Raw genomic sequence first — 15,864 nt, forward strand, 5'->3', positions numbered from 1 at the left:
CCAAACACTGGTCTTCGAAGCAGTCGAGATGCATAACTTAGGACATTTCGGTCCAAAAAAACCATTACCTCTATCAAAAATGTGATTTATTAGATTTACACAGATGTGCATGCGGAATGTATAACTGCTTTCCGACAAAACGGGAATGTGACTTTGGGAATGACGAGCCAGTGTTATCCGTGCATCTGAAATGCTACATACAGTACAGCACGTAAGCCGATCAAACCGCCAACACGTTTATACAACCTGATCGACCAAAGCCTTTAGGGACAGTCAGTCCCTCAAGATACAAGTCATTTTTGCTTTACTACCAAAGGGCTCCTATGTCAAAACCATCTGCAAATTGAGGTAGCAAAACTAATAATCCTAATCCTGCAGAACACAATGGACTGCAGGGTTGAAACAGTCATGGATGAAGTTAATGGTCAAGAGCAGATTCAGGCATGAAATACCAGGCAATGGCAACAGGACAAATTGCAGAAGAAAGCATCGTAACTCCCATTGCAATCTAAAATTACCTTCATTTGTGTCTTGGAAAATAAGAAAGAAAAACAAATACTGAAAATCTTGGTATAAAATAATAAAGAAGAATGTGTGTTTTGTTTAAATAAAAGACTAATTAGAATAGGCACACCTTTACTTGTGAATGATCTTGCAAGATTGTCATGGCAACACAAGGGCAGCCCTTTCACGGCCAAGAGCTCTCAAGTTCTCTAGAAGAACTTTGGCCATTTGATCAAGCCTATTTTCTCCTTCCCGCTTTCATTTGCATTTCACAGCTCTATTTGACCTCTCACTGAGCTAGCATTGAGAACGACTTAGTCGTCATTACCATCCATATTAGTATTTCATTTTAGAGACAGTAGAGGCAGCGGTCTGGTGTTGACTTTTCATGGCTCTGTTCCATATAATTCACAGTTTAACTAAAGCCTTTGCAGGAACGTCTCATTTTAATGATGAAGTGTGTAACTTATTGATGTTAAAATTCCTTACGTTGTCTATTTCATTTCGACTAGAAATAACTGATTGGTTGATTCCAAGCGAGTTTTCAAAACATTGATCAGTGGTGCATTTCCCAACAGCATCGTTAACCGACTATGGTTGCAAGTTCTGTCATTACAAATGTAGTAACAGTTCGGCGTTTCCCGAAACCGTAGAGCTAATGAACAAACTTATGTGGTTGGAGCTACAAGCCTCGACCTGTGATTAGAAGCATAGTTTCTTGTTAGTAAGACTTGGACTTTTTATTTTATTTTTATTTTTATGGCATTTTGCATTTATTTTTAGGACAGTGTTGAGTAGACAGAAAGCAAAGTGGGAGAGAGATCGGGAAAGGTTGTCGAGCTGGGATTCGAACTCGGGTCACGCATAACGCAACATCGTTATGTGTTTTGCGCACTTCCCACTAGTTACTGATAGTAAGGACGTGGACTTAAATAAATAATGCTTTTAGGCACAGTAAGCAAGCTACATGCAATACTAGCTATATTATCCATTCAATTTAAATAAATATTTATTTCAATTTATATATTTTAGTGTGTCCTCAATAAGCGCCGCTTTTGAAGACTGTGCAAGGAGCTCCGGAATATACCGTAAGAGGGAACTGCACAAAATGAAGCATCAAATTAAGAAGTAAATTGTAGTCATCATGTTCGTTACAGCAACATCTTTGAGAACTCAAATCCAACAATTAGTAGAAGTTATTACTCCACCACATGTGCGCAATGTCATTAAAGAGCATCCTATATAACGACAGAGATGCGACCATGTTTGAAAAACAGTTGTGACTAGCTAGTTAGTTCAAGTTATATCATCGTACATAAAAAAACAGCCTTATTTGTTTGAGCATCCTGACGATGGCTGCATTTCTCAAAGGCAAATATGGTTGCAAGTTCTGTGGTAAATATGGCGAATATGGTTGCAGAGTTTTACTGAACTTTCGACCAGTTGGCTAATGATGCTTTTGGTAAAAACACCCCAGCCTAGTAGGGTTGCAACGATAAATCGATGAATCGCAAATTGAGAAATTATTCTGTATCAATTCTAAGATTTTCCGAATGCGTCTCGATTCTCTCTCAAATTAATTCAGAGTAGGGCTGAGCGATACGGCAAAAAATTTAAATCTTAATTTTTTTTTCCTAAAGGTTTGACCGATTCTCGATTTTTGACTTGTCAACTTGAAAATGTAACTACATGATTCAAGTAATTTTTCTTTATTGATCTTCTAGTTAAAGAATATTCTATTTCCAAGTTTAGCACACATGAAGTTGTCAACATGATGTAAATGTTAAACAAATCACTTGTTAAATCTTTGCAGAAAAGTCTTTGCAAACTTGTCTAATATATATATTCAGAACTAATATGAGAAAAATGCTTCAGAAAAAGTCAAACATAATTCAAATTCAGAATGACTACAGGTATAACACCAGTAGACTATTATTAACTATAAATCTTTTGTAAAAACAATGAGCGAAAATATCAGATATATGAAATATCAGACATACAGTAGTAGCTCTTCACAGGTTTTTTATTCGATTGTGCTGCTTTTCCATTGTTTTTTTTTTTCCCTATGTAAACATGGATTGACTGTTACACTCGCAGCTCTTGCAGCATCTAATGCATGAAACGGTATTATAAAAATGTGGCACTCAAGTTAAAAGAAGTTCACTCCCATCTTCTTGCATGTTTTTCTATTCCACTGCCCACGTAGCATCTTTGTCAACACGAAAGCTCATACTGTATAAATGGTGCTTAGCGATATAAACGTGTTAATCGGTTAATCACGTGCACCAACATGCAGCTGGATCATTCTTTTCTCTTTACTGTTATCATTGGCATATTGTCAAACTGTCTAATTTGTTTGGTAATATTTTTATTCAAAATTGCAATAAAAAATAACATTGTGGCAAAACATTAAATTCGAATGAATAAAATCAGAATCGCCCAGCCCTAACTCAGAGCTTAGTTTTTAACAGCAGATGGCAGAGTGTGTTTTAGAAACAGCCATACTCTGCTTGCTTCCAATTCCTTACACACACTTGAAACTAAAAGAATCATCCATAAAGTTTGAACAGGTTGAAGTGAATTACAAGGGCGTTTACAGTGCGCTGTGTTTACACTAATCTCACATTATAAGCATTTTGAGCCAAGTTGCAATAACATGACGCCCCTCCACACTCTTTTTTAATAGGCAATTGGGTAGTTGACCAATAAAAATTGGTCATATGGTGTGACATAGCAAAAATGTAGAACTAAAAACTAGATTAGAGCACCATGTGCTGTTAAAAACTAAGCCCAGAATTGAAAATCACGATGCATTCGGAAAATCTCTTAAACATTCCATGAATTGCAATGCATCGATTTATCGTCGCAACCCTACAGCCTAGTATAGCAACACTGGGTTATCCAATTGAGAGTGTTGGGGGTGTGGTTATCTGTTTGCTAGACCAATGACAAACCACTAGTGGCCCAAAAATTCCACACTTCACCTACATACATATATAAAAACTTTTAAAAGTAATTTTTATTATTTTATAATGTTTATTTAATTGCATTAAAACAATAAAGACGACATTGATTCAATTTAAGAAAAATAACATATAGATTGTAAGTCGCCTTAGTTAACGATTTTCGATTGTGGTTACCAATTATCAGTAGGTGTCATCGGCTCATTATCATTTATATTAAGTAGTAAACAACGATTAGTCATGTAATGATGATTGAATGTAATTATCGAGCTATCGGTGACGATTGAACACTGCAAAACAGGCACTCCGGATGACACCAACATTCCAACGAAATGCATAAAGTATATAGTGAACGCAGTTTTCTGAGTTGATCTATTCTGAGCTAAACTGTCTGTGCATATTCCATCAGTTTTCTCAGAGACATGTTTCTCTAGAAGGTTACATTCAAAACATGTCTTTTACCATGGCGTGTGCGGCAAGTTGTACCATGACAACAGCTATTTTAAGCTATACAGCTGCAAACGATGGAAATCTACACCTAATAAAATATTCAACTTAATATCATGCCCCTAAAACTACATAATACACAGAAAACGGCTATGGTGCAAATAACTTTATCCTCTCAAGTGCATAGATTGACAGTACGATGGATATATCTACAATTGGACTACTATGTTTGCCGACAATTTTTTTTTTTTGTTGCCCCAATTTCGATGTTTTCTGTTAAATAAAGGTGTGCCTGTTCATTGTCATTTTGCCAAAATCAGTAGGAAAAGAAAAGTTTGAACAAACTGCAACATGACAAAATAATTCAGGGCTTAATTAATGGTTTGAACAAAAAATAAACCATGCTTTGAAATAAATAATAATAAAGACAACTAATTTGGAGTGTCCATACATGCCTTTTCGGTTTCTTTCTCATCAAGTTATCAAACCAATAGCCTAAAATTGTAAAACCACCCACATGATGTAGACCTGATGGTGTTTTGTGTGCACACAGGTTTATGGAGTGTGTATTAATTGTGGCGTACAAATGTGTGCCCTATTGATTTGAACTTTCGTGTGCTAACGTCAATAAAGTTGCATTCAAAAAGAGACCCGTGGTTCAGTTAAGCAAAACATTAAGATTTTAAAACACACCAGAGGAAAACAAAAATGCGACTAGCGTCATTTATAAACTGCTTCCTTTGAAAAGTAATAGTTGCGTTTTTGGAAACGTGTAAAAGTCAAGTACAGGTCCTGATTTCTACAACTAATTGTAGAATCAGCTGCTCTGGAGATCTCACCTGAGGTAATGCCGTTATGTGGATATGCAGTGAAGGTCAAAAAAAAAAGGAGAAAAAAAGCATCTTTTCATAAAGTAAATCATTGTGGGCCACTTGAGACAAAACAAATGGCACTTCATATGGTACAGAAACTGAGGTTGTAGCTGTCAGCGTTGTTTTCCATCATTTCTTAGTGTAGCATTTCGAATTCAACCAGAAAAGCATGACAAATAAAAAGATAAACAGTAAAATAAATATAATATATATTCATTTGTATATGTATAGATTTTTCTTCCATATAAAGGTATCTCTTGAAATTTTTGGAATGCAGTTTAAAAACAAGTTTACAGAGCGCACAAAAAAACAACAGAAGGTTAACATTTCCACCTGTCCCATATTCTCCCCTTCAAAACCTCCATTTGTGTTTTCCACGAAAACACCCATGACGGTTGAAATCGCATTTCAGAGCACAGGAAAAAGGTATAGTGTCTTACCCACAGTATCCTTTGATGTTTGACTTGACGATCAACGTTGTACGTGAACTTAAAGGATGGGACCCGTTATTGGCAAGATGCGAATGTTAAGCGAAACTTTTGATTGTATTCAAAAAGTTCGGTTTTCTGTACCTGAATGAAAAGGGCGTAAATATTGGTCAGTCAGACACATGAAATGCCTCGCTTGCCATCCCTCTCGTTAGAAGACAAAAAAAGAGGGTGAAGTAGGAAAATAAAATTCATTTCCCAGAGTTTCAACTGCTCCTTTTCCACGTGCCCCTGAATGGTATTTAAGGATGTGGCACAGAAAGGTGCGTTTATTCCCGAGGATGAGGTATATTGTGCACAGACTGTAGTTAATATAACATGTCTGTGCACGTCTTGTACAGGTAGTTATGTCTGCATCGTTATCCGACTGACAAATATTGCGAACCCTTCTGCTGAATCTATCCTGAGATACGAAAGTACTGAAGGCTACAGGTGTACGTTTCAGAGAAACGCAAACAAAAAATACAAATATTGAAACACGAGCAGCAAGAGAAAAACTGAAAACAGTCCTTTCAAAGTATGAAATGTGAAAGTGCCGTAATTTCTAAACAACTACTTTAAGAAATTGTTCGCAAATGGTTCTACATTCATTTGAGTAAAGACGGTTTGTAATTTCTTCAAGAGGAGGATGTTTTTGGACAGGGGGAGCCGTTAACCCTGTAATACATTAATTCTAAAGTCAAATTAAATAAATAGGTTGAAATGGCATGCACCGTAGTGAACAGACAGCTGATGATAAATAAAGGTTGCCGAATGTACAGGAGTGAGGCAAAAGTTCAAAACTTTCTAAACAGAGGTGGTCGTTTGAAACTTTTAGATTTAAGTGCTGCAAAACAACTTTCATAGCCATCAGTGCAATAATTTATAAGTGCCAATTACAGGGAAAAATATTCAATTATAATAGAATAATCTAGTTGTAGCTACTGATCTACTACTGATTTACTAGTTGCACTTCAAACTACTATGTTTATCTTGTTTTCCAGTAAAATTGTAATTTTATTGGCGAATCCAACCAAATGTAGACTTAAAACAATAAAAATAATGTTTAGAATTTTGCGTTTTTCGAAATCAAGAAAAACGTATCTTAGGCGCTGTTTAAACTAGTGCATTTTCGTTATAAAATGGTGGTTTAAAATGAAGACGATCCTTGTCTACACTACCGTTTTCACTGCGTTTCAGAAACGATCTCCGTCTACATTACGAAACCGAAAATGCATGTCTCATGACTATTTATGCAGGTACAACCATAGATATGTATAGGTAGATTGTTGTGTTGCCAAGTCCGTAGTTTGGGCTACTTTTACACTGTTGCCGTGGGTTGTTTTATATGTCCGCGGATTGAAGCGACCTTAATAACGTAATATTTAGCCCCTGGAATGCTTTTACCAGGGGAACCCAACCAAAAGACGTGTATTTTATGTTAGCAATTGGGTGAGTTTTGCTGTGAAAACCTGGCAACCCTGGTAGATTCCCTATTGTTTAGATGGAAGACCCATCTATGTGCTTGGAGTGGTTGAATGTTGCATCTACCTATACATATCTATTGGTACAACAATGAGCATGATGTTATTGTTCACACGGTCATCAAGGATACGCAGAGCGAATGTAGGTAGCCACGCCATCGTTTTTAAAAGTCTCCGTTTTCGTCCATTTACACTGAAACGCAACCCCGGAGTTTTCAAACTAAAACGGGGTCTGCCGCATTTTCATAGATATGTATAGGTAGATTCCAGTGTTGCCCCCCCAAATGCGGGGGACCCCCCTCAAAACGCGATTGGGCTACTTTTGGGCTAGTTTAAAGTAGCAATTGGGTGGGTTTTGTTGTGAAAACCTGGCAACCCTGGTGGATTCCCTATTATTTAAATGGCAGATGAATCTACGTGCTAGGAGCGGTCAAATGGGGAATGTACCTATACATATCTGGTTAAACAACAAGCTTGATGTTATTGTTTGCACAGTGATCAAGCATTCACAGAGCGAAGGTGGGCAGCTACTCCATTGTTTTCAAAAGTCTCAGTTTTGGTCCGTTTACACTGAGAACGCATCCCCGGAGTTTTCAAACTAAAACAGGTCTGTGTGTTTTTGAAAGTACAAAACGCTGGAATAGTGTAAACGACAGGTATAATCGTAGCAAAAGTTATGCATTTTAAAACGAAAATGCACTAGTGTAAACGCAGCCTAAGAAACAGAGAAAACGTATCTTAGGCCCTGTTTACACTGTGCATTTTCATTTTAAAATAGCATTTTAAAATGAAAACGATCCCACTAGCGTTTTCAATGCGTTTTAGAAACGGCCTCCGCCCACACTACACAACCAAAAACGCATGTCACATGACTATTTATGCAGGTATAACCATAGATATGTATAAGTAGATTCCAGTGTTGCCAAGTCTGTGGTTTTCAAATGGAATTGGGCTACTTTAACACTGTTGCCGCGGGTTGAGCGGTTGAATGGGGAAACTACCTATGCATATCTATGGGTACAACAATGAGCATGATGGTATTGTTTACACGGTCAGTCTTCGTTTTCGAGGGTAGAAAATGCCGGAGTAGTGTAAACAATAGGCATAAGCGTAGCGAAAGTTATGCGTTTTAAAACAAAAACGTACTAGTGTAAACATAGGCCTTGTTTACACTAGCATGTTTTCGTTTTAAAATGAAAACGAATCTCATCTACACTAGCATTTTCACTGCGTTTCAGAAACGATCTCTGTCTACACTACACAACTGAAAACGCATGTCACATGACCATTCATGCAGGTACAACCACAGATATGTATAGGTAGATTCCCTATTATTTAGATGGCGTACACGTCTACGTGCTTGGAGTGATTAAATGGGGAATCTACCTATACATATTTATGGGTACAACAATGAGTATGATGTTATTGTTTACATGGCCGTCAAGGATACGCAGAGCATCTACTCCATCGTTTTCAAAAGTCTCCGTTTTGGTCCGTTTATACTGAAATGCAACCCTGGAGCTTTCAAAAGGTAGTATAAACGATAGGCTTAACCGTAGCAAAAGTTATGCATTTTAAAACAAAAACGCACTAGTGTAAACGTAGCCTTATGCATCTTTAGATATTTTACTGTAAAACAAGACAAAAACACTGGTTTAATTTAAATGTTTAAATAGCAAGAGTTAATCAAAACTGAGTAGTATTTTTACATCACATTGATTAATAAATAAATTAAATTGATTGACTGATTAATTAAGGACTTAATTTTTAATTAGACACTTCAAACGCTCAGCATTGGTAAAGTGTTGGTGCATTTGATGCCAGATGACCTAAAGGGATCTTATAAGTATGAATATGATTCTAACTTAAGATTCTTTATACATTAAATTATTATTGTTGTATTGATTATAATAATCAAATTTCTACTAAGTTTATAATTGCAATGCAACTAGCAAAAGTAACAACACTAAAATAATTTTTGCCTAACGAGATAATTAAGTATAGCATGAAATATGTACAATTTATACATGTGGGTCTAGTACAAAATGAAAAGGGTGAGCCCAGGTCTGTTCCCGGTTGTCCACTAAGTGTCCGATTATAAATACTTAATCAGCCTCCACTGAACTGGTGCATGCCATTTACTTAAAATGATTGAAATTAAATAATGAAATAAATAAAAGGTACATTTCAAAGAGTCAGTTTCATCATCAGAAACCCTGAAGTTTGAAGTATAATTTTTTGTCACAGACTGGGTGAGCACCAGGCAGTGATATATACCAGAATGCCCTTCAAAACAACATCAAAGTGGAGCATGCCATTCCAAAAGCCTTCTCTTTGAAATCTTCACAGATCTATGCGCTTTTTTCGGTTTTATATACATCAGACACAGTTTAGATTTGAAAAAAGGGGCGATGTGACAATAAACAGTGAGGCAACACTAGACAAATCTGAGAGTTCAAGCTGTCGACCACTGTATATTGAAGAGGTAATTCTTTTTTTTTTTTTTTTTCCAAAACAAAATGAGCATGTTTGGGTCTAAGCCGCAGGACGCCGGGGGTCGTTGAAATGCACCCCCTTTGATCTTGCAAGCCTCCTTTATGCTATCTGCTACTGCGAAAGCTACTTTAAAACACACACCCAAACATATTCGCTTTTATTTTTTAAACAAAGTGCTATTTTCAGAGAGATCTCAGAAAATTCCCAACTGGCCAGGTGTTTCGAACGATAACATCCCACCAATGTCTGCAATCCATGGCTCAGCTCGACCCAACCTACGCCCGGTATAAAGCCCTGCCCCTGACCCAACTCATTGACTGAGAATGCGTCACAGGTTCCAGTTCAAGTAGGTAAGATGCATTGTTTCTCTAAAAACACGATCGCTATATTTGTCTCAGTTGCCCTGAGTTTTACATGAGGAAAAGAAACGATTCAGAGACAAGAATTGGCTCTCTGAAAGAACGCTAATTTATAATATAACAGGGTTACATGGTCATAACCCTACCTACATTTCCCCCCATCCTATGTTCCCCAAAACCAACCCTCTGCGAAAAATGCTCTTCTTTTTATAAATATACACGTCAGCGACTGACTATAAGCAGCGACGAGGGAGTAGCCAGGATCAGCCACAAGTTGGCTGCGTGCATTCTCCCTCGATTAATTTTAGTAGAAAGATGTGAATCGGAAACACGTTCCTGTCCTGTGTGGCTTAAATCGGCATTGTCCCTTCACGGGTGTCGAAATCCTTTTATGAGAGAGTACTGTAAAATGAGCATTATGTAGTACGCCAGACAGAACAGTAAGTGCGTGATGCAAGCAGTGTCGAGGTAATCAGGTCTAATTGCCAGATTTAGGCTCTGGCGAGCGCCAGACTGAAAGTGTAGTGCAAAAGAAAGCGCTAGAGTTAAAGAAAAGTTTAGTTACAGTAAAGTAAAAAAAAAAAAAAAAAAAAAAAAAAATCTTTTCAACATCACAAACATGCATCCCTGAATGACTAATCTTAAGCTTCATACTTTTCTTTTTTTAAAATGGACGTGTCTAATTCTTAGTCTGTTTCAATGGTGCAGAATATAAAAGGAGGAAACTACAAAGAGTTGAAAGCAATTGTTTTTACCTGTTAATAGAAAAACGGGCCTAGGATCGATCCCTGGTGAGAATCCTTGTCAACTCCATTTGAAATAAATTAGTTTTAAAGATCACGATTATTTCATAAACCTACTAATGAGAGGAGTTAAAATTCATTTTTGAAGGGTCAATTTCCAGACTTGCACGTAACCCTTGAAACCCCGCTTCTCGTTTCTCAAAATGGCATGCCGTCCAAAACGCAAGAGCACTAATGGCGCAGCGCGCAAAGTTCAGATGAAGGGGGGGCGAACAGAGGGTTAATCTGCTTGCGTTTCTTTTTTAATAAAATGTCTCTCTGTCGATACTCTCTTATGGCTTTAGTACGCATTTGTTGCTTTTTGTTGTAAAAAACATCAGCAAATGCTTGCAGTGTCAATGCGACCACTGTGATAACCGCCAATTTGTTTCTTATCCCCAGTTATCAGGCTTAAATCCTCCCATGAATCCCTGCAGTTGTGCTCACCCAGATACTGCAAGTAAATTGGCACAATTAAAGCCCCATCCTCAATTCCAAATCATTTTAGTTTTTTTTTTGTGTTTTTTTGTGTGTCTGTCAGAATCTAAAACGTTTTCCGCTTCATGAGGTGTTCTGTGTAATCTACTCGACTTTGTCTCCTGTCCCCTGCAAGACATCCACTTGCATTGCGATGGGCGTGGTGGCGGGCGTCGACGTGGATTCGGTTTCGGCGGTGATCCCGGAGTCCTGCCCCTCGGCCCTCATCATCAGTTTAAGCTTTTTCTTTGGTGGGTTCTTCAGGGTGCCCATCCTCTCCTTCACCTTGTACTCCAAGGTACTGTGGGGAATTCCGTAGATGTTCTGCGCCTTCGAAACGCTCATCTTCCCACTCATCACCACAGCAATGGCTTCTTCTAGAATCTCACTGTTGTACTGCCGATATCGTCCCCTCTTCTTTCGGGGTTGCTTGGAGCCGGTTGGGTCTGCCTCCGGATCTGATGTCGGGTACTGAGGTCCCAAAGTTGGCTGTTCGAGGTCTGTGCCCCAGTACTCGCCCACAGCTCCCCCATCGAGAAGGCCTCCGAGAGCGGCCCTGCGACTCTGCTTTGGCAAGATAGCCCTCAGCTTCCTGTTGAGCGCATTCTCCGAGTGCACGTTGCCCAAAGCTATAGAGCCGTAACTGTAGAGATCCGAGGCGTTCCCGTGGGAGTCCCAAGACAGGTCCATGCCTCTGACTTGGGGGATCTTCAAGTCCACTGGAGGGGAATGTCCTGGTTCTTTCTTTACCGTGATGGAACTGGTGTCGTGGGACTTTGCGCCCTTGGTGAACACGCCTTGGTTCTCCTGGAAAAGAGACAGGTCGTTTAGGTCGCCGCTGACTTGCTTCAGCTTCAGGAGGCCGTCTAGATGGGATTTCCCCCATGTCCCGTCGCGGGAGAGGAGGGACTGGGCTTGGCTGTTGAGGAGACCCGCGGACTCGAGGCTGGCCAAGGAAAGAGGTTGGCCGAGGAGGCGATGTTTCTGGCTCAGGAGTTCCTCTTTTATGAGGAGCGAGCGGGCCAAGGGTGGCTTGAGGGGTCCAGAACCAATACAGTTCTCCCTTATCCCATCATGCAAGCTTCTCGGTGGCAAGCCATCCTCATCATCAACATCTCGATAGTTGTGATCAGCTCTCTGGGAACGCCTAATTGGTGGAAAGATAAAATGTTCAGATGTGAGAATGTGGCAAGCTACTGGAATGAAGTCTTGTACTTCAGTCTTGTAAAGGAAAGGGACAATTCCTTTGTCTCCTAGAAAGTGAATAGGGAGCTTTCCATGAATAGGGTGAACTTTGGTGTACCATTACTTTTTTACCATGGTTTTTGTATGTGAGAACTTTTAGAGAACTGTGTTCACTTCCAGAATGAACATTTCCTGATAATTTACTCACCCACATGTCATCCCAGATCTTCAAGTTTGTCTTTCTTCAGTTGAAAAGAAATGAAGGTTTTTGGGGAGAACATTCCTGGATTTTTCTTCAGTGGTGGCCAGCACTTTAAAGGTCCAAACTGCAGATTCAACACAGCTTCAAAGGGATCTACAAAATCCCAGCCAAGGAATAAATGTCTTATCTAGCAGATCGATTGCTAATTTTCTAAGAAAAATACAAATTAATATACTTTTTAACCACAAATGCTTGGCTTGAATTAGCATTACGTAATCACGCACATGTGACATAGGCGGAAGTATTGACCCAGTGTTTATAAAGCAAATGTGCAAGAAAATGAGAAGGAGTTTTTCGCTCTACTCTACCTTTTTTGAACCAATGTACACAGACAAAGAAACTAACCACGCATGACCTTTCCAACTTGATTACGTAATGCATGAAGCCACGGATGCACATTGCAGAGCTAGTGCAAGACAAGCATTTGTGGTTAAAAAGTATTAAAAATTAGTGGTTTTTTTTTTTTTTTTTTTTTTTTTTTTTTAGAAAATTAAAAGACATCATCTGGAATTATGTAGAGCCCTTTGAAACTACAATTAGGACTTTCAACCTGCTGACCACCATTGAAATCGTCTATATGGAGAAAAATCCTGCAATGTTTTCCTCAAAAAAAAAAAAAAAAAAAAAAAAATCTTTGCAACTGAAGAAAGAAAGACATGAACATCTTGGATGACATTGGGGTAAGTAAATTATCAGGAATGTTTATTCTGAACGTAAACTTCTTTAATTGATAAACAACTATAATAAAATTACTTATGAAGATTAATGTATTTAAATAACCATAAACTTTTTTTTGTTTGTTTCCAACATTTTGCAATCAACCCTGTTACCACAAGATTTCCTCCAATTACAGCATGATGACATGCAAGCTTATCGGAGCTTTTCTGGTTGCAGAAAATTTGAGTTTATATTTCAAAATTCTGACTGTACTCTTGCAATTCTGAGATTAAATCTCACAATTCTGGTAAGAAATATAACAATGTTCTTTTTTCCCCCCTTGGCTCTGGCTTTTTTCCCCCTGAGAATTGACAAATTCACTATTGTTGAGTTAAATTGTTATAAAAAGTCCAAACTAGCAGATATAAACTTGCAACTTTTATTTATTTTTTTTGTTCCCAACATTTTGATATCAACTCTGTTACCACATGATTTCCTCCAATTACAGCATGGCAACATGCAAGACACTTTTTCCCCCCTTCAATTCAAACCAAGTGCGGTGTTGACTGAATTTAGCAAGCCCAATCATTTAAGCATTACCAAAGATATTGCAAAGAAGAAAAAAAAAAGGTTAATCATATGTTTTCTTTAATCTATAGACCAATTCAGTGTTTGGAAGCATTGATGATATTTTTTTGTGGGCAGAGATTATCTGGTTGCAGAAAATGATTGTTTTCAAATAACACTCTATTGGGCCATGGAATAAAAGAATAAAAAAAAGGTTTGAGTTTATATTTCAAAATTCTGACTTTATTCTTGCAATTCCGAGATTAAATCTCACAATTCTGATAAGAAAATTACACATCATTCTCTTTTTTTCCCCCCTCGGCTCTGGCTTTTGCCCTAAGAAAATATATAAGCATAAGATATAGCAGATAAAATCATAGCAGTTTTCATCTATAGTCTGTCCATTTAAACATCTGTGTGTAACTTCAAATGTTATCTTTGATGACAGTATTCTCTAAAATATATCTGCATTCTAATTCTGGCATCAAAAGGCACTAAAATTTTTTTTTTTTTTTTTTTTGTTCCATGGATTTTATCTGTTTCACTCCACTTGTTACCAGTGTTTTTTTTAGCTACCATTATTTGTGTGCAGTTGCAAGTGACGTAACTGTGACACCTGTCTATAGGAAATAAGTTCATCAATATTCCAGCTGATAAACTTCTTGAATGGGTAACAGGTTAGCAAATTTAAAATTAAGTTAATCTGTCACTGAAGTATGGGGTAAGGTAGTTTGGGAACAAATACATTACATATATATTTTACATGTTTTATGTTTATTGCTAGAAAATAAAATCACACAAATTAAATGTCCGAAATGTAACACTGCAAACCACATATAAAATGAAAAGAAACAGCTTGTGTAATATTTAGTTTGACCCACCTAAGGCTTAAAGTTAACATTTTACAAGGTTAAACACCTACCATTTGATTAAGAAAAGGTTTGTACCTTGTAATAGAAGTTTAATAGATGATCATTCACAGTACCATTTAGTATCTTTCAGAGAACAAAAAATGTAATAGTAAATTTAATGCACTTCTCCTAAGGAAATGATACTCTGTACCTTAGTTTAAGTACCCTAAAGTGTCTTAGTACAGAAAAGAATAAGGACACTGACTGTCTAGGCTGGAAACTGACAGTCCCATAAGGGGTTGTCCTTAAACTATCACCATTGTGCTCTGATGACACTTCACTCTGATTACTCTGGCTCGTCTGCTCCTTCAAGCTTCAGATGAACTATGAAAACTGCAGATACACACCATTCTGCACCAGATTTTACCCTAAAAGACTTCATCATTTTAAAGACACCTGTTACCTACAGTACAAGGTTTTATTGTGTTTAAAGAATTTCAAATCAGATTCTTTGCTAATTTTATGAGCTACCACAAACTAAAGTGAAACACAAAATAAGACTCTTTTAAAGGTGTCTGATTCACGGTTACAGACGTGTGCAACAGACTTGCCTGTGATAGTTACAATGCTACAAAGGACTTTGTTAACAGAAACCATGTTTGACACAGCACAATTATGTTAATATTTTAACACTGAAAAAAACGACTTCTTACCCCTTAACTGTGGGCATGATTGAGAAACCATGAGAGCTTTTCAGCGAGACACTACCATGACTGTGGTTCTTCTTAGTTGAGAGGTCAAGGACTCCATCTGCACATAAAAACATCATTTAAGATGTTAAAATAAAGATCATCCAGTTTTATTTCAACCATATGCAACCCTGGACTACCAAACGAGTCTTTAGTAGCACGGGTATATTCGTAGCAATAGCCAAAAAGACACTGTATGGGTCAAAATAATATATATATTTTTTTATGCCAAAAATCATTAGGATATTAAGTAAAGATCATGGTCCATGAATATATTTTGTAAATTTTCTACCGTAAATATATCAAAATTAAATATTTTATTAGTAATATGCATTGCTAAGAACTTAATTTGGACAAGTTTAAAGGAGATTTTTCTAAATATTTAGATTTTTTTTTGCACCCTCAGATTCCAGATTTTCAACTAGTTGCATCTCTAACAAATATTGTCCTATCCTAAAAAAACACACATCAGTGGAAAGCTTATTTATTCAGATTTCAGATGATGTATAAATCTCAGTTTCAGAAAATTTACCCTTATGACTGGTTTTGTGGTCCATGGTCACACATAGATCCAACTTTCTTTTTTGATATTTTATACGATTGAGCACTTGAAAGTTTTTCACATTTTCTTTACGAGGTTCTGGTTCTACTTTAAAATCATTTCTACACACCGTTTCTGTAAACACTGTAATATAAAATCACAATTGCCCATCTCTATCCAAATGAAGACACATTTTGTAAA

At 37.4% G+C, this 15,864-nt stretch overlaps 1 protein-coding gene across 3 annotated transcripts in view; it reads right to left on the reverse strand.

Moving 5' to 3' along the window:
• Positions 1-9,223: 9,223 nt before the first annotated feature.
• The window catches only part of lcor (ligand dependent nuclear receptor corepressor), a 48,994-nt gene continuing 42,353 nt past the window's right edge, over positions 9,224-15,864 (reverse strand). For all 3 annotated transcript variants that reach the window (XM_051105271.1, XM_051105270.1, XM_051105272.1), the window contains exons 6-7: positions 15,087-15,183; positions 9,224-11,998 (exon numbers count right to left, since the gene is read on the reverse strand). In XM_051105271.1, coding sequence (XP_050961228.1) covers positions 10,957-11,998; positions 15,087-15,183 — 1,139 coding nt within the window. In that variant the 3' untranslated portion in view covers positions 9,224-10,956. The remainder of the gene's footprint in view (positions 11,999-15,086; positions 15,184-15,864) is intronic.

Source organism: Labeo rohita, unplaced genomic scaffold, assembly GCF_022985175.1.
Source record: "Labeo rohita strain BAU-BD-2019 unplaced genomic scaffold, IGBB_LRoh.1.0 scaffold_95, whole genome shotgun sequence".
NCBI lineage: Eukaryota > Metazoa > Chordata > Actinopteri > Cypriniformes > Cyprinidae > Labeo > Labeo rohita.